This window comes from Chiloscyllium plagiosum, unplaced genomic scaffold (assembly GCF_037043375.1).
Source record: "Chiloscyllium plagiosum isolate Xiang-an unplaced genomic scaffold, Cpla_swu_hap1 HiC_scaffold_18, whole genome shotgun sequence".
In the NCBI taxonomy this organism is placed as follows: domain Eukaryota; kingdom Metazoa; phylum Chordata; class Chondrichthyes; order Orectolobiformes; family Hemiscylliidae; genus Chiloscyllium; species Chiloscyllium plagiosum.
In genome coordinates, this window is record NW_028270156.1 from 37,429,363 (window position 1) to 37,455,181 (window position 25,819).

The following is a 25,819-nucleotide window of genomic DNA, read 5'->3' on the forward strand; positions in this document are numbered from 1 at the left end:
CAAATGTTGTGTTGCTATGGAAAGGACCAGGAGCAATCATAGCAAAAGTACTTAATCAGAGGAAGGCCAATTTCACTGTTAAGAACAAATCTGTCCTTGGGTAAACTGAATACAAAGATTGTTGGGAAAAAAAAATGTTATCTCACACTGAGTTGCCTTAAAGAGATGGAGGTATATTTTCATTAAGGTGAAAGGTCGAAAGTCAGCACTCCCTCGATAGAAACGGAGTTGAAACAGAGTGTATATGACTGAGATCAGGTTGAGAATACATGTGAGAACATGACTGAGTAAACAATGTTCAGAGGGGAAATTGGAAATCTGAAGTAAAAAGACACTGGATGCTAATATAAAAGAGAATTCAGAACTTTTGTCTGGACACATAAATAGTAAGAGTGTGAACTAAACAGGGAAATTTAAATGTGGAACTAAAGGTGAACTTTACACACTGACCAAGGAAGAAGTTGCTGCCAGTCATTTGAAAGACAGGATAGTTAATTTAATGAATAAAAATTGAAGAGGTGATGTGCAAATGTTGGTTGAACTCCAATTTGATAAATCATCAGGGGCCATGTGATGCAGAAGGAAACTGTTTGATTTGACTTCAAGGACAGTGAGGGTACTAAGAGTGGAAGTTGTTGAATTATATAATCCTATCCTTCTAAGATGAGGGGGTGAAGGTTGCTGGAGGACAAGACAAGGATGTAGGTGTAAGTGTAAATCCAATAATTACAGGCTAGCCAGTTTAACATAAGTGGTGGGAAAACCTGCAGAAAGAATAATACAGAAAAGAGCTGTCACCTTAAGTGTATATTAATTAAGAACCAACATAGATTTCATTAAGATAAACTGTCGAGTTTTACTAAGGTAATGCAGTTGACAGAAAACTAGCAAATAGGAATAGGTCATTCAGCCCTTCAAACCTGTTTTGTTTCACTAGCTTTTGACATGACCCAAGTACTTTGGCTAGGTTATTCCTGCACAGATTCTAGGTTTCTTGGGAAGGAAAACATTAGTTTTTCTTGAAATTGAGTCCTGAAAATCTTTAAGTTGAGCAACTTGAAGCAGTGCAATAGGCATTTTTTTAAAAAAACTTAACATCCATGGTGAATTTTCTAACAATTTGTAAAGCAAGTTTAGAGGTAACCAATAAATCAAAGCAGGAAGATTTCTAAACAGTAGATATTACTTGCAATTTTTGACTAAGTTGATTTTCGCACAGCAGTGCAACTTTTTAGTTGAACAGAATTTCACAAATTAGTTTGTGTACACTACTCATGTGATAGGGAACAAGAAAACAAATTGGGATCTTCTAGATCATTTTATCTTCCTTTTTCCCCAAACTCCTCCCCCCCCCCCCCCCCCCCCCCCCACCCCAAAAAAGTGAAATGGAAAAGGTGGTGTCCACACAATCTGACACTGAGATCAAGACAGTAGCAGAGATACTATTGTGAAAATGGTAAGGTACTTATTACATTGAAATATTCTCTTGGATAACAAACCAGGAAGTAAAAACCACTGAATCCCTGCACTGTAGTTTTATTTTTTTAATACAAGATAATAAAGCACATGATCAGGACATGCACATGCAATTAAGAAGAAAATATTAAAACTGCGGCATTTCTGACCTTTGTGGAAGAAATTTGACATTCAAAATTACTCTCAGGACCAGTAAGGCCATTCAGCAGTAGTTATGAACTTAGTACACTATTTAAACCTATGCAATCTCATTCAACAAAGTGCAGTTGCTGAAGGACTTTGCAGCAAGACTATGAAACTAAAACAAAAGGTCTAATTAGTTTGTAGACTTTCAACAAATAGCAGTTTAGGGAAATGCACAATCATGACAGCATATTCTACATTTAACTTCATGTGTGCACTCTGTTCTTTCATCTGTACCAACCTCTAATGACAGAAAATGCTGAGTTTCACAATCACTACTACTTTACAGTCAGGGAAATACAGAGTAACAAATTGTATTGCCCAATGCGCTAGTTACTTCAACAAATAGCTACGAAGTGATCAGAAATATTGCAATGAAATGTGAATCATTTATCAACCCAATCGAATAGAAGGTCAAAGCAATCCTATGAATGTAAAAGCTGCCCACTGTTTTGTAACACTGGCTGCATGCTACCAGCTTTTACACCACACGTTCCTGGCTCCAACAACAGCTATTTTGGAGGATTATATCTGGTGCCACAAATAGAAGCCTGTTACAGTGTTTCAATTCCAGAATCATAGAAAACAGTTTTTCCACTAGTCAAGATTAAACAGTTTGAACAGTTATAACAGTAAAGAGAAAAAAAAAACTTCTGATATATAGAGGTATTTGATTCTATAAAACTGTTTTGTATAGGAATTTCTCACTCAAACTGCAACCACCTGACAATGATCCAATATTTATATATGCCAAAAACTCCTTCCTTTAGAGCAAATGTGACAATAGCAAAACCTGTAACTGATACCCCCATCCCCAAGTTTAATTTATATACAATATATCAACAGATAAAAATTATTTTGAGTTTCATTTAGTCCTCACTGTTTAAATTGGATTAACTTCTATGTCTTGGACATTACTCACTAAAAAACTGCACAAATGATATGCATTTATAAATTAGTCATAAGAAGTATCTCGTCTCCATTTAAACGTTATATACTTGGAACTCAAAATGAGCAGAAAACTTTGGAAAACAGGTAACGATAAAAACAAAGTGAAAAAAATGAGGGTCACTAAAAAAACCTGAACTTACGAAATAGAACACTGGAACAAAATTATATAGGTAAGAGATTACATCATGTATCATGAATTGGAAATTAAACCCAACGCGATCGAGGGTCAGTAAAAATGCATTTTAATTGTACAATCCAGAATAATAAACAGGAGATTATGTTAAGGGATTGAATTAGTTTGTAGATGACTTTACAAACATCATTTTATAACTGCTTTTCATGTCCTGCTTTCTTGCATCTGTATTTTCTGACTGATGCTCCTCACCGCTAGATTTCATGCTGTTTGAAGAATCTTTTGAGTGACCTTTGTTTTCAGAATCATTCAAGCTGTTGATTGCTGAATCTGTAGCACTAATTTGCTGCACATCTGGTTCATGTGCTTCTGGCTGCAAAACAAAGGGAAATTTCAGATTATACTTTGCTATTATTTGAGAGAATTAAATGTTTGAAATTTTAACTGATGAACAAAACTGTTTAGCACAGGAACAGGCCCTTTGCCCACCCTGTCTCTGCCCACCTTAACCCCATTCTAAAGTAACCTCATTTCCCTGTACATGGGTATACCTCTATTCTCTGCCTGTTCATATGTCATTTACAAAATACCTTGCAAGAAGTGTAACAAACAATACATTGGACAAACAGACAGAAAACTAGCTACCAGGATACATGAACATCCCCTAGTCACAAAAAGACATGACCCACTCTCACTAGATGAAGGAGGACACCACTTTGACTGGGACAACACATCCATCCTAGGACAAGCCAAACCGAGAGACACAAGAATTTCTAGAAGCATGGCATTTCAACTGGAACTCTGTCAACAAACACTGACTTGGAAATCATTTACCACCCTCCGAGAAAAAGAGAAGGAAACCTAAACATAAAACGAAAACAGGTCACGAACACCAGTGCTTCAGTGGGATGAAAAACAAATGCTGTCCTGGCCAATAATGCAAAAAAAAAAAGTTATTTACATAATTTTTTCCAAAGCCTGACCGTTGCATTTCTTGACAAACAAATAGTCTGGAATACCAAAGTGCCACAGTAGAGGGAAACTCAAACATACTTGGTGAATCAAATTAGAATAGAGTAGCTTTATGTCTCCACCATCAACACCATTCCTACACCGATGTATTGACATAGAGGTGTAAAAAAAAAAGGATCTATTTGAGGACTTGGGAGCCTAAGAACATCAGGTTATGTAACCCAAGATCATCTCTAATGTTATTAGAGCCAAGATTAGTTAACAATGAAGACAAAAGCTCAAGCTTCACACCTGATCCTGTACATTTAATTTTTATCAGTGAGCACATTCTATCCATTAAATCAGAGAGATATCTTTGCTGTTTGCAAATTATTTTACTACCTCCATATTTTATTAGCACAAATGGAGTAGTAACAAAACTGACATCTTAAAAAATTCCAACCACCACCAATTTCCTGGTTTCTGAGATTTTCAAGTAAAAATCTATTTAAGTAACCAATGTTTCTTACAGAAACAGCCAAGAACCTCAGCAAACCAAGTAAATGCAGCTGCTGTTAATGTAATTTTCAGAACCGATTTGTTTGCTCAACCTGCATATTACATGCAGCTGAAATTAGTGCAACCTAGGTACTGCTGAAAGCATGTGAAAGAAAATTACTTTGGGAGGAGTAACTGCCTTCCTGAACCTTTTGCACATTGTTTCATATAGTCAGTTCTTCTATAACATATTGGTTGCATTCTTGTGCAACCCCATGTTAGAAAAACTACCCTTTAGAAACAATGCTTGGCATTGGCAATGTAATTGCATTACAGCCAACATGTTTTAAAAGTTTGCACTTCAGAAACAGTATTCCCAATTAGTCAATCACATTTCCATTGATGAAACGCATGTTATGGCAGAATGGCCTGTATTCCTCACCCTTTAAACGTTATGGTCCCTCCACTGGATCTATAGGCCAGTGCACTAGAGTCTAACCCACCAGACTATATCTCAAGTCCGTGCCCATAAATATCACTTGGAGACCAGCAACTTGGGGCTAACTATTTCTCTGTGGGGGTGATGATGAAAGAAATGGAAAGTTAGCGAACTACATTCATTCACAATCAATTGATAAATGAGCAAGTGTCAGCCATTCAGGCTTTTGAGATAGCTCCTTCATCATTTAAAGCTGCTCCACAACAAAATTCCATTTCATTTCAACTTACCAAAAAAAAAGAGATTTTCAGTTAAAAGTATTCACACATGGATGTGGTTGTCAGTGGCTAGGCAGCATGCAGTGGCCAGAGGCCATTTAATCGTCAACCACTGTTGATCTGGAGTCACATGTAAGCCAGACCAGGGTGAGAATGGCAGTTTTCTTTCCCTGAAGGACATTAGTGAAAGACAGCAGTGGTTACATGATAGGAGAAAGTGAGGACTGCAGATGCTGGAGATCAGAGCTGAAAATGTGTTGCTGGAAAAGCGCAGGTCAGGCAGCATCCAAGGAGCAGGAGAATCGACATTTCGGGCATGAGGACTCATGCCTGAAACATCGATTCTCTTGCTCCTTGGATGCTGCCTGACCTGCTGCGCTTTTCCAGCAACACAGTGGTTACGTGATCACTAGTAGGCTACTGACAGTCAATTGACCTCACAGCTACAATTGCCAAGCAAACACAGCCCTTGGGGAAAGAGGGAAAAAAGTTCCATATTTTTACTTCCTTTCTTCATTGTTATCACCACCAGTAGCAGTGCAGGGCTGGCTAGAGAAAAGACAAATTAAGTTTTGAAAACAGGTTAATTTTTTTCTGGGTACAGCTTCTCCTTTACCTCACTGAAGCCTAATCCACAGTGCCGTCTGTTCCTTCCTGATAGCTGACTGTCCAAGCTCTGATGAAACTGATGTTCCAGTTCCTCATTTATTTTCTTATCTTCATCACCTAAAAAAAAAATGCCGTCACTCCAAAATGCAATTTCAGCCATTCCTTGAACCGATTTAGAAAAACTACTTTTATCAGAGAAGTACAAGAAAGTCAAGAAAAAACTGCAGTCTGTTGGCTCCCTCTAAAACAAAACCTCATTCCTTCTCCCACGTCCAGGGTAAGAAGTTCCTACCTTAAAGAAATGATCACTGGGACTGAACAACATAAAAACTAATTACACATGCTTAATGTAAATTCTTTTCAGTAATAAGTAAATACCTTCAAATTATACTTGGTCTAATTCTTTAACAACTCTGTATCTAATATGACCATTACCAATCACAATGCTAAGTTATCCAGGTCTTCTAGCTTCAAAATGAAAGCCATATGTCCACCACTCCCAACTAAACAGCTCAGTTTCTAACATATTAATATGCATGACAAAAATAAAATTTTGTAACTTCTGGTCACTATTGGACTAAAACTGAGCAGTGAAATTAATGCCCCAATTTTTTTGCAATAATTTAATTAGTTATTCTTAAATGTACCAATTAAAATATCAGCAGCAGCAAAAACAAACTGGTCAATTGCGAAACGTCGATTTTAGAAGTAGATTTAAAAGATTCCCTAAGTAATAACTGCTTTTGTATGGTTCTTTGAATTGTGAATAAGGCTTTTTATAAACAGACAAAGCACTTGAAACAAACTTTGAGGGACTGAAAGATAGTTTGTCTAATTCCTACATGGAAAGTACTATAATAGTGTAGATGTTTGTTTCTAAGAGGTATTTAAGCTAAAGAGGTAGCATTAAAACAGAAATTACTGAAAGAATTGTAAGTGTGTGCACATTTGAGTGGAGCTTATAATAATAAAAAAATCAGTAATTCAACAAAATTCCTTTCTATTGCTCACCTGTCCTGAACAGTGAGGTTGATTTATGGTCTCCTGGATGTGGGCGTCCAGTCTGATCTTTCTAAAGGAAAAGAAGACATGGCATTTCACATTAAAAATATTTGGACACAATTCCTCCAGGAAAATATCAGCAATATACTGACTCACCTATAATTCAGGGATCAGATTTTATTGTACCACTTATGCGTGAAACCTGTTTCTCCTTAAGCATCAGAAAATGATGAAACAATCTCCACATTACAAAAGAATACCCAAATAGCTCTATCTTCAGTTTGGGGGAAAAAAAAGATTTAATTGTAAATATTTTGGACTGGCAAAGTTAAAATAAACATGTGCCACAGAATTAGTTATCCTGAACAATGGTTTAACCTGAGATCAGGAATGAAACAGAGTTTACTGCATACAACTAAGGTAGGTACACAGGTGAGCAATATACAAGATCATAACAAATGAAAACTTCCAGATATAGTACTCAGTGATCACTTTTGCACACTGCATCTTGTAACTGCATACCTGAATTGCACTAACAATAATGCAATTTTACTGAATACTGTACTCAATTATAATTGCCAAATAGCATCTGAAGGTAACAGGTAATTTAAGTTGACTTGTTACACACTACATTTTAAAAGCTATTTGCAAATGCAATACCTTTTAACAGCAGCATTTTTAAAAATATTGTTCTTGAGATATTCTTTCAAATACATAAAAGTCTTTCTTTCTAACTTATGCCCAACTCCTTTCTGGATTATTCCATTTCTCCTGAAGTTTGATTGCACCCAGTTAGATAGTGTGTAAATATTCTCTAATGACTGAACAAGCTCTGAAGGAAAGCAAGTCACCAGACTGACTGGGATAGATAGTAACTCTAAACTAGAACTTAGAGATCTGAGAACTTAAAGAATAGAGAAGTAACAGTAAATGTCCTGCTTTTAAAGGTATTTCTATATTAGCATGGCACCAGTATTTATTAATAATTTATATTCAATATGAACCAAATTTCTTTACAACACACTTCTAATATTATCAAGCTGCAATATCTCAATCTTAGTTATTTTATGCTGAAATTAACATGGTACTCTGACCCAAGCAGTTACTGTCATTCCTTGAACTGATATCTCCTGAAGAGCTCAGCTCAAGGTGCATTTGTTTGAAACCCAGTGAACTGATGAGAATGGCAATTTTCACAAAAATATTTTGTTAGTTATACAATGTTTTAGAGAAAAGGCAAATGAAACCGTGAAGTTCATAACTGATTAAAAAAAGCTTGAAAGGAATCAGTGTCAAACAAACACCAAAGTTTGGTTTGGTTTGGAACGCTGAAGAAGCATTAACTAAGCAGGATAGTATATGGACATTGAATATCACTCCCAAAATCACTCTCCACTAATTGCTAAGTTGTTTCAAGAGTTGAAATGGCTCACATTTTTGGCATTTAGGCATATCTGCTAGCCTCAAAATATATTCCTTATCCAAAAGGTTTTCTTTCCCATGGCTCCACAATATGAAAATATGACCTTTTCAGACATAGAATTGTTCTAAGGGGATGGCATACGGTTTGCAATTTGAATTGATCCTAACTTAGGATGCATTGAAGACTAAGAGTAAGTGGAACAACTTGGTATGTTCATCAGCAAGGGCAGGGTCGTCTTCATGATTATAAATGCATATTCAGGAGCTTTTGTGGTACAGTGATAGTGTCCCTACCTTTGAGCCAGAAGACCTCATTTCAAGTCCCATTTCGCTCCAGAGATCTATCATAACATGTCTGAACAGAAAATATCTCAATGCACTTTCAATGGTTCTACATTAGCTCAGAAGCCCTGTGCATGATGTTTGGATCTGTCCAGATCTCTATATTCCTTTTCAATGAGGTTTAGATTAGATTCCTTACGATGTGGAAACAGGTCCTTCGGCCCAACAAGTCCATGCCGAACCGTCGAAGCGCAACCCACCCAGACCCATTCCCCTACATTTACCCCTTCACCTAACACTACGGGAATTTAGCACGGCCAATTCACCTAACCTGCACATTTTTAGACTGTGGGAGGAAACCGGAATACCTGGAGGAAACCCACACAGACATGGGGAGACTGTGCAAACTCCACACAGTCAGTCACCTGAGGCAGGAATTGAACCCGGGTCTCTGGCGCTGCGAGGCAGGAGTGCTAACCACTGTGTCACCCAAAGAAGGACATCTGCTTTCTCCAAACACTGAAAAATGTATGGTGTGTGCAGATTGCTATCATTGTTTAATGTAGACACAAATCAGCATAAACTGAAGCACCAATTCCTGATACTGTTATGAAGGTGTAGGTGTGTACTATATCTTTAAGTGAGGAAGCTAGACCCAAACCACAAAAAGTGCTGAACAAGGTAAAAATGTAATACTTGGTTAAACAAGTAGCAAGTGTTGCATTACCATGGAACAAAAACACATTCCAATTCAGCCAGTTTAAATTATGCCCAGATACCAAAATCCAATGGAATTTGAATTTAGATTTTTGATGACAGCAGACCAATGAAATGATCACAATATTTTGGGGTATAAAACTGGATGTTTTGAACAGTTCGGGGGAGAACTGCCAAGCACCAAGTATAGATTGCTAGCCAAGTAGCTGTCTGAAAGGTACCTGTTCATAAGTTGTGCAGCAGAAGACCAAAGAAGAGAAGAGAATCAACGTTTCGGGCATAAGCCCTTCTACAGGAATGAGGAGGGTGAGCCAAGCAGGCTAAGATAAAAGGTAGGGAGGAGGGACTTGGGGGAAGGGCGTTGGGAATGTGATAGGTGGAAGGAGGTTAAGGTGAGGGTGATAGGCCGGAGAGGGGGTGGGGGCGGAGAGGTCGGGAAGATGATTGCAAATCAAGAAGGCGGTGCTAAGTCCGAGGGTTGGGACGGAGATAAGGTGGGGGGGTGGGTGGAGGGAAAATGAGAAAGCTGGAGAAATCTGCATTCATCCCTTGTGGTTGGAGGGTTCCTAGGCGAAAGATGAGGCGCTCTTCCTCCAGGCATCGTGTTGCCATAGTCTGGCGATGGAGGAGGCCAAGGAGCTGCATGTCCTTGGCGGAGTGGGAGGGCGAATTAAAGTGTTCAGCCACGGGGCGTTTGGGTTGGTTTGTGCGGGTGTCCCAGAGGTGTTCTCTGAAACATTCCGCAAGTAGGCGGCCCGTCTCCCCAATGTATCGGAGGCCACATCGGATGCAGTAAATGATGTGTGTGAAGGTGCAGGTGAATTTGTGGCGGATATGGAAGGATCCCTTGGGGCCTTGGAGGGAAGTAAGGGGAGAGGTGTAGGCACAAGTTTTGCATTTCTTGCGGTTGCAGGGGAAGATGCCAGGAGTGGAGGTTGGGTTGGTGGTGTGGAGCTAATGAGGGAGTGGTCTTTCAGGAACGCTGATAGGGGAGGGAAATATATCCTTGGTGGTGGGGTCTGTTTGGAGGTGGCGGAAATGACGAAGGATGATACGATGTATCTGGAGGTTGGTGGGGTGGTAGGTGAGGACCAGTGGGGTGGCGATTTGGAGGGGCGGGGTTCAAGGGCGGAGGAGCGGGAAGTGGAGGAGATGCGGTGGAGAGCATCGTCAACCACATCTGAGGGGAAATTGCGGTCTTTAACCTTGCCCCTCCAATCGCCAAGGACAAGTGGCTGAACACTAACTCCCCCTCCCACTCCACCAAGGACATGCAGGTCCTTGGCCTCCTCCATCATCAGACCATGGCAACACGACACCTGGAGGAAGAGCGCCTCATTTTCCGCCTAGGAACCCTCCAACCACAAGGGATGAATGCAGATTTCTCCAGCTTTCTCATTTCCCCTCCCCCCATCTTATCTCAGTCCCAACCCTTGGACCCAGCACCGCCTTCTTGACCTGCAATCTTCTTCCCGACCTCTCCGCCCTATCGCCCTTACCTTAACCTCCTTCCACCTATCGCATTACCAAAGCCCCTCCCCCAAGTCCCTCCTCCCTATCTTTTATCTTAGCCTGCTTGGCACACCCTCCTCATTCCTGAAGAAGGGCTTATGCCCGAAACGTCGATTCTCCTGCTCTTTTGATGCTGCCTGACCTGCTGCACTTTTCCAGCAACACATTTTTCAGCTCTGATCTCTAGCATCTGCAGTCCTCAATTTCTGCTAGTGCAAAGAAGAGATGACCCAGGAAAACTTAGAGGTAAATCTATCGAGGAAAATTGACAAAGCTGACTGGTTTTGAAGCAATCTTTGTTTGTAAATCTTAATTGGGATATTTTATCGGACCAGTATTATAGAGTGGGAAGTAAAAGATAGGTTTAAGAAAAAGGAGTTGTAAATAGTGGTTTTAATGTTCACTGTTGAACTTTAAAGAATAAAATTGTTAATTTTTTACTTTAATAGTGAAACCTGGGATAGTTCTTTTCCTCTCAATTTAACAGATTATGGTGCGAAATGAACTTCTGTGTGTCGGGTTTAAATTAGCAGAGGAGTTTACCCCGTGTCGTAAAAATACCATTTGGCAACCTTATGAGTGCATGTACAATGACAATCAAACCAGCATCTGGAGTCAAAATTTAAATATCTTACCGTTGCAATACCAGGTAACCAAGAAGAGATTTGTTTGAACTCAATCCACAAATTTTATTTATTACTGCCTCAAAGGCATCTTTTCATAATAGCCACTTAATGTGGCACCTGAGTGTCTAATCAAAACAACCCATTCATCTAACCAGCATACCTGTTAGATACAAACAAAACAAATCCTTCCTCAACAATTTAGCACCTCTGATAATAAGCTGCCTCACTGACAGTAAGCGAGAATGTCACTTCTGTGCTCAAGAAAACATATCCCCAAATCTTCATTTTCAATGAATAGAACTTATTAACTATGATAGCAAGCTAATTCATAGAATCCCTACTCTGTGGAAACAGGCTGTTTGGTCCAGCAAGTCTGCACTGACTCCCTGAACAGCATTCCCCCCACGCTATCCCTGTAACCCTGCATATACCATTACTAACACAACTAACCTGCCCATCTTTGTACTGCAGAGGAAATCTGAGCACCCAGTGGAAACCCGTGCAGATACGGGTACAATGTGCAAACTCCACAAAGTCGTCCTAGGTTGGGATCAAATGCACTGGCGCTGTGAGGCTGCAGTGCTGAACGGAGCCTCTGTGATGCCCCTTGTAGACTCTCTGTCCAGAGAAAATACTGAATGCAAACATAAGGAGCCACATATATGTCTAATCACATGGCATATACCTACACTGCAATTACCAGAGTCAGCAAGAAGCCTTGTGTATGATGTTTGGACTTCTCCAGAGCTCTCTATCCACCAGAAGACTCATTGTTAATGCTAGTAAATTGCAAAGCAGGGCAATTTGGATGGCATGCTCCACCTAGTGTTGCAGTATCAATTTTTACAGACTAAAAATTGAATGCCATATGAGCTTTCTGGATGGCACCACTGTACAACTTTAACACTGAGGAGGTTAGGTCAAAGCTTGATCATGTTGAACTGTCAATTCACAATGATATGCAAATTTTAATTTAAAAATTAACATTTTGACTAAGTATTTGGTCATCCCTTTCAAAATTGTCACCTTTCCACTGGATTTCAACTTACATCCTTCTGGATTGCTTTGGGATATTTGCCTATTTCAAAAGGTGCTACGTTGTTGCTATCAGCAATAAATGATAGAATCACTATAGTGCAGGAGGCCATTCAACCCATCATATTTACATCAACTCTCTGAAATAACCATGTTGGCTTAATTGCCATGCATGTTACTTCTGTTCAAACAGTCATCTAATGTCAATTTCAATGCCTTGACTGAACCTCCTAGCACCACACTTCCGAGCAGCAAATTGCAAATCCTAACCACTGAACAAGTTCTCATATTGTTTTTACTTCTACTGCAGAAAACTTTAAAAATGTGTACTCATGTTCTTGATCCTTTTACAAGTGATGTGAAAACACTTTCTCCTTGCTTACTCTGCCCAGACCCCTCATGATTTTGAAAATGTCAATCAAATCTTCTCCAATCTGTATTCATAATTGAAGTTTCTCATCCACTGATCTATTTCTAGTAAGTTTCATCTGTCCTCACTCAATGCATTCACATCCTTCCAAGTGTGTCGCCCAGAACTGTACACAATACCCTACGTAAGGTTGAACTAGTGTCGGATTTATACTCTGCATATCTTCTCTGCTGAATGTAGGTTTGCTTGCTAAGCTGGAAAGTTTATTTTCAGATGTTTCGTCACCATACTAGGTAACATCTTCAGTGAGCCTCTGGACGAAGCACTACCCGTGATTCTTGCTTTCTATTTAAGCAGGAAACACCAGCAGTGCTTTGTCTGGAGGCTCACTGAAGATGTTACCTAGTATGGTGACGAAACGTCTGAAAATGTACCTTCCAGCTCAGTGAGCAAACCTACATCTAGAACCTCAACCTGAGCTACAAATGTTCTCTATACTCTTGCACTCTACATCCCTATTAAAAGTACGTTGGACACTATGCTTTATTAACTATGCACTCCATCTGTCATATTACTTTTAATGTTGAGCATATATACACAAGGACCCTCCACTCCTTCACACCCCCTAGAATAGCACCCTCGATTGCATACTGTCATTGTGTTCTTTCTACCATAACACATCATCTCTCACTTCTCATTAAATGTCAACAAACACTTATCAGCCCACTCCACCAACTTGTCAATGTCCTTTTGAAGTCCCACAGTCCTCCCTACAATTAGAATGATTCCAAATTTCATATTTCCTGCAACCTAAATTGTCCCTTATGTCCAAGATCTATTTTGTTGTTAAAAATCAGAAAAGGCAACGATGAGCTTGCAAAGGCCCTGACATTAATTTTCAAATCCTCTCTGGCCAAAGGAGAGGTACCAGAAGACTGAAGGACAACTAATGTGTTAGCATTTTTCAAAAAAGACTGTAGGGATAAACCAGGGGACTATAGGTCAGTGAGGCTAACATTAGTGATTGGGAAGTATTTGCAAAAAAACTGAGGGGCAGGTCTAAGCAAAGTTAAAACAAGCTCTCAGTGCTGTAGCAACTATAGGGGGCAGCTAATTAAGCAAATTAAGTAAAATGGTTAAATCTAATTTTAGAGACAGGATAGGCAGAGAGTATAAATGCAAGATCTATAGTGCTCCTAGCTTCCGAAGACACGGTGGGGACAGACAAAGACCAGATGTAACAGCTCAGAAATTGAGTGAGACCAACAGCTGATTGGTAAGTAAATCCTGGTGGCTATTTCCAAACTATTATTTGCTCAGTCATTGTTCAAGCAAGGCTTTGGACTAGTTTGGTTTACTTCAAAATAAATTGCAGATACCTGTAAGAATAACAGGGTTGCAATAATAGAGGTTTTTAACTTTCCAAGCATAGACTGGAACTGCCATTGTCTTAAAGGCTTGTATTGGAAGGAATAATTTCTCAATGAATACATAGATGGTCCTGCTAGAGAAGGGGCAAAGCTGGACCTCCTCTTGGAAAATAAGGCTGGGGAAATGACTGTTATTGGGAAGTAGCTTAAAAATGTGCTGCTGGAAAAGCGCAGCAGGTCAGGCAGCATCAAAGGAGAATCAATGTTTCGGGCAAAAGCCCTTCTTCAGGAATAAGGAGGGTGTGCCAAGCAGGCTAAGATAAAAGGTAGGGCATTGGGAATGCGATAGATGGAAGGAGATTAAGGTAAGGGTGATAGGCCGGAGAGGGGGTGGGGGCGGAGAGGTCGGGCAGAAGATTGCAGGTCAAGAAGGCGGTGCTGAGTCTGAGGGTTGGCACTGCGAAATGGTGGGGGGAGGGGAAATGAGGAAGCTGGAGAAATCTGCATTCATCCCTGGTGGTTGGAGGGTTCCGAGGCGGAAGATGAGGGGCTCTTCATCCAGGCGTAGTGTTGCCATGGTCTAGCGATGGAAGAGGCCAAGGACCTGCGGAGTGGGAGGGGGAGTTAAAGTGTTCTGAGGAAAAAAGGTGGGGGGTGGTGCCAGTGTAGCTGCGGAAGATGGACTGTTCCACATATCCAACGAAGAGGCAGGCATAGCTCGGGCCCATGCGGGTGCCCATGGCTACTCCTTTGGTTTGGAGGAAGTGGGAGGATTGGAAGGAGAAGTTGTTAAGAGTGAGAACCCTCCAACCACAAGGGATGAATGGAGATTTCAGTCCCAACCCTCAGACTCAGCACCGCCGCCTTGACCTGCAATCTTCTTCCCGACCTCTCCGCCCCCACCCCCTCTCCGGCCTATCACCCTCACCTTAACCTCCTTCCATCTATCGCATTCCCAATGCCCTACCTTTTATCTTAGCCTGCTTGGCACACCCTCCTTATTCCTGAAGAAGGGCTTTTGCCCGAAACATTGATTCTCCTTTGATGCTGCCTGACCTGCTGCGCTTTTCCAGCAGCACATTTTTCAGCTCTGATCCCTAGCATCTGCAGTCCTCACTTTCTCCTAGTTATTGGGAAGCACTTTGGGACCAGGACTATAATTTTATTAAATTAGTTATGGAAAAGGACTGTTCCACAAATTAAAGTTTTAAATTGGGGCAAGGCTAATTCTAATGGTATTAGACAGGGACTGTCAAACATTGATTGGCAGAGGCTGTTAGCAGGTAAAGGGATAGCTGGCAAATGAGAGGTTTTCAAAAGTGAGGTAAGAGTTCAGAGTCAGCTTGGTCCTGTTAGAGGGAAGGAAAAGGCTTGCAGGAGTATGGAACACTGGATGACTGAGGCTCTGGTGAAGAGTAAGGACGCCCATGTCAGCTATAGGCAGTTGGGATCAAGTGAATCACTTGAGTTCAGAAGGGCTAGGAGGTTACTTAAGAGGAAAATCAGGAGGGCAAAATGGGACATGAGATAGCTTTAGCAGAGAAGGTGAAGAAGAATCCAAGAGATTCCAAGTACATTAAGGGCAAAAGAGTAACTAGGGAGAGAATAGGCTCCCTTAAAGATCAATCAGGTCATTTCTGGGTTGACCCACAGGAGATGGGTGAGATCTTACATGAATATTTCTCATCAGGATTTTACTGAAAAGAAAGGCATGGAAGCTAGGAAACTCACGTAAGTAAATAGTCATAGAGATGAACAGCATGGAAACAGACCCTTCGGTCCAACCCGTCCATGCCGACCAGATATCCCAACCCAATCTAGTCCCCCCTGCCAGCACCTGGCCCATATTCCTCCAACCCTTCCTATTCAGATACCCATCCAAATGCCTCTTACATGTTGCAATTGTATCAGCCTCCACCACTTCCTTAGGCAGCTCATCCCATACACTTACTACCCTCTGTTTGAAAAATTTGCCCCGTAGATCTCTTTGATATCTTTCCCCTCTCACCCTAAACCTATGCCCTCTAGTTCTGGACTCCCCAACCCCAGGGAAGAGACTTTGCCTATTTACCCTATCCATGCCCCTCATAATTTTGTAAACCTCTATAAGGTCACCCCTCAGCCTCCGATGCTCCAGGGAAAACAGCCACAGCCTGTTCAGCCTCTCCCTGTAGCTCAAATCTTCCAACCCTGGCAACATCCTTGTAAATCTTTTCTGAACAGTTTTCAAGTTTCACAACATCATTCCGATAGAAAGGGGACCAGAATTGCACACAATATTCCAAAAGTGGCCTAACCAATGTCCTGTACAGCTGCAACGTGACCTCCCAACTCCTGTACTCAATACTCTGACCAATAAAAGAAAGCATACCAAACGCCCTCTTCACTAACCTATCTACCGAGGAGTCCACTTTCAAGGAGCTGTGAACCTGCACTGTGAACCAGCAACACTCCCTAGGCCCTTACCATTAAGTGTACAAGTCCTGCTAAGATTTGCTTTCTCAAAATGCAGCACCTCGCATTTATCTGAATTAAACTCCATCTGCCATTTCTCAGCCCATTGGCCCATCTGGTCAAGATCCTGTTGTAATCTGAGATAACCCTCTTCGGTGTCCACTGCACTTCCAATTTTGGTGTCAACTGCAATCTTACTAACTGTACCTCTTATACTCGCATCCAAATTATTTATGTAAATGACAAAAAGTAGAGGACCCAGCACCAATCCTTGTGACACTCCAATGGTCACAGGCCTTCACTCTGAAAAACAACCCTCCACCACCACCCTCTGTCTTCTACCTTTAAGCCAGTTCTGTATCCAAATGGCAAGTTCTCCCTGTATTCTGTGAGATCTAACCTTGCTAATCAGTCTCCCATGGGAACCTTGTCGAATGCCTTACTGAAGTCCATATAGATCACACCTACTGCTCTGCCCTCATCAATCCTCTTTGTTACTTCATCAAAAAACTCAATCCAAGTTTGAGACATGATTTCCCATGCACAAAGCCATGTTGACTATCCCTAATCAGTCCTTGCCTTTCCAAATACATGAACATCCTGTCCCTCAGGATTCCCTCCAGCAACTTGCCCACCACTGACGTCAGGCTCACTGGTCTATATTTCCCTGGCTTGTCCTTACCACCCTTCATAAACAGTGGCATCTAGTTAGCCAACCTCCAGTTTTCCGGCACCTCACCTGTGACTCTCGATGATACAAATACCTCAGCAAGAGGCCCAGCAATCACTTCTCTAGCTTCCCACAGAGTTCTAGGGTACACTGAAAACAGCCCACATTACAGGAGAGGTGTTGCAAGTCTTTAAAACACAAACAGATAAATCCTGGGGCCTGATCAACTGTATGCCAGGACATTGTGGGAAGCGAGGGGAGGAATGGTGGGGCCCCTACTCGAGATAATAGTATCATGGACCACCATGGGGGAGTTACTGGAAGATTATTTAAGAAAGGCTGCAAGGAAAAACCAGGGAATTACAGATTAGCGAACCTAACATCCGTGGTGGTTAAGTTGTTGGAGGGGATTCTGAGAGACAGGATCTAGATGCATTTCGAAAGGCAAGAACTGACTAAGGATAGTCAGCATGGTTTTGTGAATGGGCAATCATATCTCAATTTTGAGTTTTTATTTGGAAGGTGACCAAGCAGACAGATTAGGGTGGTGTAAATCTACATGGACCTTAGAAAGGTCGTTTAAAGGTTCTTTCATTTGGGAAGTGAAAAAGAACAGAAAAGTAGTTTCAATTACCTTAACAGCAGAAACTCTTGCTCTTAGTATTTTTTCATAGTAATAATATTGGATCAAAAAACCTATTGAGCACTACACTGATAATACTGATCATTATGGGATAACATATACTTAATAAAATGTTAAAAATCACACAACACCAGGTTATAGTCCAACAGGTTTAATTGGAAGCACACTAGCTTTCGGAGCGATGCTCCTGATGAAGGAGCGTCGCTCCGAAAGCTAGTGTGCTTCCAATTAAATCTGTTGGACTATAACCTGGTGTTGTGTGATTTTTAACTTTGTACACCCCAGTCCAACACCGGCATCTCCGAATCATTAAGAAAATGTGTAAATGATAAAAGATCTAGCCAAATCAATTACTTCCTTGAATCCTCCAAGACTGCAATGTGCTCCTTTTGCCAAGGCCTCGACACTTTATCCTTCCCTCAGCACCTCGTAACCATGAATATACAACACTCAGTCTCACATTCCCTTTAGCCAAGCCTCCAGTACCAAAATATAATTCCACATGGCAATATGTAACTTTAACATACAAATCTTCTTTGCTATACTCTGTGCATTCACATACACGCAGTGTTACCTTGATTTAGAATGTTTTGATTTCTCCCTTACTTGGACTCCATCCATTGATGGATTACTTTATTCTAGTTCAGTGCTATCCGTACCTTCAAGTATTTTTTTTGTACCCTGGTATTTCATCCTCTCATATTTGCTCCTGGTTCATACAACGCTAGAGTTAGTTTAAATCGTGCATAACAGTCCTGGCTCTGTTCAGGTGCAACCTTTCCAGCCTGTACAGGTGCTATCTCCTGCACAGCCCATCCTAGGAATTTAAAACTGAGTCAATAATGAGCAATCAAACTCTTTCTACCTCAAGATTATCTGTATAACATTGGATGGTCTTCCCATCAAACTGAAGTGTGGAATGTTTTGGAACTGTTGCACCAACTAAACACTGACATACAAATTAGGTGGAGATAAAGAATAAACAAACTTACAGTTGTTATGTCGTACCTCATCACATCCCCTGGATGTTCCAAAGCACTTCAGTCAATTAATTAATTCTAAGATGTATTCATTGTTATGATGCAGGCAAATATGGCAGTCAGTGCCTACAGTAAGGATACACAAACAATTAAGCTGTTTTTGGTGGCAGTGTTTAAATGGAGGAATGCTGGCCAGGAGAACTGAGCTCCTCTTCTTCAAACTGTTCCATGGAATCTCTACCTTTCACCTGAAAAAGCAGAATGGGCCTTTTTTTAAAGATCTCTAAAGGATTATACCCCTGACAATGCAGCAATTTTTCAATACTATACCTGGAATGTAGTTCAAACCTACTAAGCAAAAGTGCAATTGACTGCTATCTTTATAGCATTCGAATATAAATTGTGACTAGCGTAAACATATTCCAACCAAAACTATCTTTAAATGACAAACAAAGTACTGCGAGGGCTTTCAAAAGTAAATTGAATAGCAAATTCACATCTTCCTTTTCCCATACACCATTATAATCGAGTACAGAAACAAACTTTCAGCTTACCTTCCCAGCTCCCATGAGCCTTAAGAATTTTAACTTCCGCTCATCGTCACCCAAATCAGCTGATTCCCAGGTTGTGCTACATCCTTTATTCTGCAAAAGAAAGAAGGTAATAAACACTGGAGAAAGAAGAAAAAAAACTCACTCACATCTGAGTAATTACTTTTTGTGACCATGTGCACTATAATTGTAGTGTTGGTGATTGAACATCTAAGGGGGAGGGTGATGGCCTTGTGGTATTATCGCACTACTATTAATCCAGAGACCCGGATTTTGTTCTGGGCACCTGTGTTTAACTCCCGCTAGGGCAGATGGTGGAATTTGAATTCAATAAAACTCCAGAATTAAGAGTCTAATAGAGCCATAGAGATGTACAGCACAAAAACAGACCCTTCGGTCCAAATCTTCCGCACCGACCAAATAGCCCAATCCAATCGAGTCCCACCTGCCAGCAGCCAGCCCACATCCTTCCAAACCCTTTCTATTCATATACCCATCCAGGTGCCTTTCAAATGTTCCAATCGTATGAGCCTCCACCACTTCCTCTGGCAGCTCATTGCATATACATACAACCCTCTGCATGTCATGAAATCACTGCTGATTGTCAGATGTTTTAGGGAAAGTGCAGTGCAGTGTGCCCACTTTCAATGGTCATTCAGAGAATTATTCACAGCACAGAAGGCCATTTGGCACTACTTATCTCATTCAAAATTGCACATATCAAGCTGCATGGTCAAGTAGTCTCTGAGCAGACAGCAGGTACTAACCAGCTATTTTGACAAAAGAGACACTGACAAAAAGACTTGAATAATACCCCAGCAATGAAGCAAATCCAAGGGGAAAAGAGGAAGGCAGGATAAGTACAGCTGTGTGTTCAGCTAGGTTTGCAATATCATACACAGAAGGCATTCCAAGATTCACTAGGCTGATCCCTGCAAAGGCAGGATCATCCCATTTGGAGATTGAAGAGACAGGGTCTAGATTTCCTGCAGTTTAACTAAATGAGAGATGCCATTGCTAAGCCTTACAACATTCTACAGAACTCGACAAAGTAAATACTGAGGCTGTTTAACCTGCTGCAGGTATAGATCCAGGGTCCATTGCCTCAGAATGAAAGGCGGACTACTTAGGGGTTGAGATAAGGTGAGATTTCCTCACTCAGAGGTTGGTTAATCCTTGGAATTCTACCTGCAGGGCTGTACAGCCTTAATCTTGGAGTGGACTCATATTTCCTGATATTTAAGATATCAAAGGCTTTTGGAATAACACAGGAAATGAGTATTGATGCAGATGTTCAGTCAGGATCAAGGTAAATGCCAAAGCAGGTTCGTCGGACTGAATGGTCGCGTACTGCTCCCATCTCTTATGTTCATAATAAACAGGGCTGGGTGCAGCAGGTAAACGCCTGATGAAGGGCTCCTGCCCGAAACGTCAGTTTTCCTACTCCTCGGATGCTGCGCTTTTCCAGCATCACTTTAATCGACCCCTGCAGCAAGTAAACGTGGTGGGGGGTGGAAGTTTGTTTTTAATTTGTCTAGAAACAAAGGTGGTGGAGGAATAAAATAAGATGCTCCAGTATCTGGGGAAAGACAACACGTTCCCGGGGGCTCTCAGTAATCAGTACGAAGGGGCTGTGGGTGACCTGGAGCTGGTGGGAGATTCCCCCAGGATTCCTCCTGCACCACCCGCATCCGACCCGAGATCACAGGCCTCAGGCCCCACCACCAGCTCCAGCTCCAACCCCAACCCCGGGCCCGGGCCGAAAAACAAAAGGTGCATTACGTTCGGAGAAGCGGGCCTCTTGGCGCCGTGCGGCTCGGACTCGGCCTGCTCCCGAGGGCGGCCTCTCGCCTTCTCACCATCCGCCGAGCTCATCCCGATCCCGATCCCGATCCCGTTTCCCCCAAGTGCGGGCCCGCCTTCCCAGCGCGCACTGGCCGAGTTGCGCTGCGCTGCACCCTGGGGCTTGTAGTCCCGATCTTCCCTCACTGCTGCCGAAGTCTCCTCACCCATACTACAATTCCCGGCATGCACCACTCGCGTAGGCCCCCATTTACTGCCTGCTGTGCCGCAAGAGTTACATTGCCAACTTCAAATAAAAGCAATGAGGCTATTGGTGCATTGCAAGAGGGTCACTAATAGAAAGGCAACTGCTTAAGTATTCCCCTTCCAACCCAAACTGAGGAGGCTTTTTGGTTGGAGTTAATCCAAGATATGAGTAATTTTCAATAAACTTCACAAGTTAAATGGCCACTTCATTGTCAGTGTCCAAATGAGACCATGTTATGCTTTTCACAGTTCCAGATGGCTCCGGGTAAGCTGCCAACTGCCCACTTTGAAATACCCAGGGACTTTTTGTAAGGTGGATGCTAAAGAGCATGGAGCAGTCATGTTGCTACATGGATACAAATCTCACTGCAGCAGTTGCAGGGATGTAGTTTAATTAAAAAATGAAATAGGGGTCGATGTCACGGAGGACCTCCAGGAGGTGAAGGGCCTCCAAGATAACCTTCCGGTCCAGGGTCCGCTCTGTGAAGCGGGATGAGATGTGCTCACGATTCTTCTTCCAGAAGGTGCACAAAGAGAACTCCGTGCTCAGCAGCCTGAAGGATGACGTTGGCTCGATAACGTCATCTCAGGCTGACATCATGAGGATCAGCAAATCCTTCTATGCGAGTCTATACGACTTGAAGCCAACCGACAGCGTGGCCTCCCAGTCGTTCCTGTCCTCTATCACGGACGTCTTAAACGACAGAACACGAGAGAGGCTGGACGTGCCACTATCTCTGGATGAGCTGACCAAGGCCCTCGAGTCCTTCGAAAAGAATAAAACTCCCGGAAGCGACAGCTTACCGGTCGAGCTCTATTCTGCTCTGTGGGACTTGTTTGGCCACGACCTGCTGGAGGTATATGTCAGTATGCTTCTGGCAGGTACTTGAATGAATCCATGAGGAAAGGCATCATCACCCTCATCTACAAGCGGAATGGGGAGAGGGAGGAAATCAGAAATTAGAGACCAATCTCACTATTGAATGCGGATTACAAAATCTTGTCAAATGTCATCGCCAACTGGGTCAGGTCTGCTCTGGGATCAGTGATTCACCCTGACCAAACCTGTGCTGTACCAGGCAGGAAGATCGCTGAGAGTCTCGCACTCCTCAGGGATACGATCGCCTATGTGCAGGACAGAGGATTGGACACCTGCCTCATCAGCCTGGACCAGGAGAAAGCCTTTGACAGGATATCACATATGTATATGAGAGATGTTCTCTCAAAAATGGGCTTTGGAGAGGGAATCTGTAACTGGATCAGACTGCTCTACACCAATGTTGTCAGTGCAGTCTAAATCAATGGGTGGGAATCAAATAGCTTCCCAGTCAGATCTGGAGTCAGGCAGGTCTGCTCTCTCTCCCCTGCCTAGTTTGTGTGCTGCATTGAGCCATTTGCTGAGTCCATCAGGAAAGATAAGAGCCTGAGAGGGATGACTATTCCTGGCAGCGGGGGCCTACAGGTTCAGGCCTCTCTGTACATCAATGACGTTGCCGTTTTCTGCTCGCATCCACTGTCCATGCACAGACTCATGTGCATATGTGACCAGTTTGAACGGGCCTCGGGGGCCAAGGTCAACTGCGGCAAGTGCGAGGCCATGCTCTTCGGGAACTGGGCCGACCAATCCTCCATCACCTTCACCTTTGGGACTGACCACCTGAAGGTGCTGGGTATTTGGTTTGGAGAGGCTGGGGCTTGCGCCAAGTCTTGGGAGGAGCGTATCAGGAAAATGAGGCAGAAACTGGGCAGATAGAAGCTATGGTCGCTCCCCATTGCAGGAAAAAACCTGGTCATCAGGTGTGAGGCACTGTCAGTGTTGTTATATGTAGCACAACTCTGGCCTATTCCCAAAACCTGTGCCGTCACAGTCACCTGGGCAATCTTCCATTTTATATGGAGATCAAAGATGGACCGTGTCCAAAGGGACTCAATGTATAAAAATCTGGGCAACGGGGGAAAAAAACACACCCAATGCCACTCTCACCCTGATGGCTCCCCGTTACGCAAACACCAAGTGTCATTACGTACTGAGGTTCTGCCTGTCCTCGGCAAAGGATGGGCCTGGCCTCGCTGCCGTGGAATGCTCCAAGTATCACCTGCCCTTTGTGGAGAAATTCATGAAGAAAAACACCTTTGACCACAAGGCCATCAGGAAGTGGTCAGCACATGGTGTCCTTGAGACCCTTCGGGAAAAGGAGAGGGCGGATCCTGTCGAGCAGTTCCCTGGCCAGACTGTCAAAGTCATTTGGCAGAATGCCTCATTGCCAGAACTTTCCAACAAGCACCAAGACATGGCTTGGCTGATGGTGAGAAGGGCTGTGCCTGTGAGATCCTTTATGCACACCCAGACTCTCTGCCGCACCGCACGCTGCCCTCGAAGCGGCTGTGGGGGGGACGAGACTGTCACACACCTCCTTCTGGAATGTGCCTACGCAAAGGAAGTCTGGAGAAGAATGCAGTGGTGTTTGTTGAGGTTCATCCCGAGCAGCTCTGTGATACTGGACTCCATGCTCTACGGTCTGTTCCCCGGGACGCACACCGAGACGAACATCAACTGTGCCTGGAGGATCATCAACTCGGTCAAAGACGCTCTTTGGTCTGTCTGAAACCTGTTGATCTTCCAGCTGAAGGAGCTGACCCCGACTGAGTGTTGCAGACTGGCATATTCCAAGGTCCAGGACTACGTGTTGAGGGACACGCTGAAGCTTGGGGCAGCTGCTGCCAAGGTGCGGTTAGGGAAAGACCACCGTGTAACGTCTGCCTGCCAAAGAAGAACAGAGGGCCCACTCAGTAAGTGGGTTCTGCTGAAGCCTCAGCTAAATATATGGATGGTAAACATACAGACCTGTATATACGAATGATTAATTCCGATCTCTGTATGTAAAGGAATGGAAAGTGCACCTATGAATTGCACCACCAATTGTACAGATCATCATAATATTTTATGAATAAAGTATATTTTTGAAATAAAATTTTAAAATGAAATAAAACTTGATATGAAAAATAATATTGAAACCATCAGAGTGCCACACACATTCATCTGGTTCACCAGAAGAAAATCAGTCTATTCCTGATCTGTGACTTCAGGCCCACTGGTTGACTCTTAACTCCTAGAATTACATAGGCAGTCAGTTCAAGGGCACTTAGGGATGGAGCAAAACTGCTGCTTTTGCCACTGATGCTCACTTTCTAAGAATTATGAATATATAAATTTTAAGTTGCTGCTGGCATTAGTTTTGAGATCCAGATTGCAAACTTACAATTAAAGTTATTAATTTTATCAAAAATAAAGCATGAAACTGAATAAAGGGAAATGTGAAAGTTTTATAAATCTGCATGATAAACTGAAGTTGATGGCTTTAAACTGAAGAAGAGCTTCAATCTGAAATGCTAACGCTTTTGTTTTACCTGTGCATCTACATTGTTTTGAGACTGGTTCGAACTTTTAAAAAGTGCACATATATGGTACTTTTCCATTCCTCAACTGAAGCTGCTAACTTTTGTTAAAATGCTGCTCTGCAGGTCTCATACATTTCCAAATTAAATTTGATTTATTACCATGTATACCTAAGTACAGTGAAAAGCTTTGTTTGCAAGCAGTACAAGCAGATCATAGTAAGCAAGGATGTACAGATCAGAGGGTGAAAAAAAAACTTGGACAGAGTGAGGCATACAAGTTACACCTTGCCAGGCAAAAACAACATTAACAAGATCAACATTATTTGAAGTTAGAGTCCATTCATCAGTGCAATAGTGGCAGGGAAGAACCTGTTATTGAACCTGTTGGTGCATGTGTTCAAGCTTCTGTATCTTCTGCCTAATGGAAGAGTTGTAGGAGAGCATTGCTGGGGTGGGATGGATCTTTGATGATGTTTCCGCAGCAATGAGAGGTGTAAATGGAGTCCATGGGTGGGAGTTTGGCTTCTGTGATGGCCTGGGCTGTGCACACAATCTTCTGTAGTTTCTTATGATCCTGGGCAGAGCAGTTGCGGTACCAGACCATATGCACTCGAACAGTATGCTTTCAATGATGCATCTGTAAAAGTTGGTGCTTTATGGACATGCCAAATTTCCTGAGCTGCCGGAGGGAGAAGAGGTATTGTTTTGTTTTCTTTATCATAGTATCTACATGAGAAGTCCAGGACAGGTTACAGTCACTCCTAGGAACTTGATGCTCTCAACCCTCTCAAACTCCTCCTTTGTTCTCCCTTCTTTCTGCAGTCAATGATCAGTTCTTTCGTTTTGCCGACAGTAAGAGAGAGAGGTTGTTTTCATTGCAGCATGTCACCAAGCCCTCCATCTCCTCCCTGTATTCTGACTCATTGTTTGATATCTGTCCTACCACGGTGGTGTCATCAGCAAATTTGTAGATAGTGTTCATTTAGAATTTGGCAACACAGTTGTGGGTGTACAATAGGGGGCTGAGAACGCATCCTTAGGGGGCTCCAATGTTGACTGTTATTGTGGAGGAGGTGGAGTTGTCAAACTTCACTGATTGCAGTCTGTGGGTCAGGAAGATGAGAATTCAGTTGCAGAGGGCAGAACTGAGACCTAGGCCTCAGAGTTTTGAGATTAGTCTACAGGGGATAATGGTGTTGATGGCAGAGCTGCAGTCAAT

The 25,819-nt window shown here is 42.4% G+C and overlaps 1 protein-coding gene across 1 annotated transcript; it reads right to left on the bottom strand.

The window, feature by feature from the left end:
• Window positions 1–1,520: 1,520 nt before the first annotated feature.
• On the bottom strand, window positions 1,521–21,089 carry cunh11orf58 (chromosome unknown C11orf58 homolog). Its single transcript, XM_043705788.2, has 5 exons — window positions 20,935–21,089; window positions 19,156–19,245; window positions 6,530–6,590; window positions 5,526–5,635; window positions 1,521–3,116 (listed from the first exon to the last, which is right to left on the bottom strand). Exons 1-5 carry the CDS (start codon window positions 21,025–21,027, stop codon window positions 2,904–2,906), a joined length of 567 nt encoding a protein of 188 aa, XP_043561723.2. The 5' UTR covers window positions 21,028–21,089; the 3' UTR covers window positions 1,521–2,903.
• Between the last annotated feature and the right edge of the window lie 4,730 nt (window positions 21,090–25,819).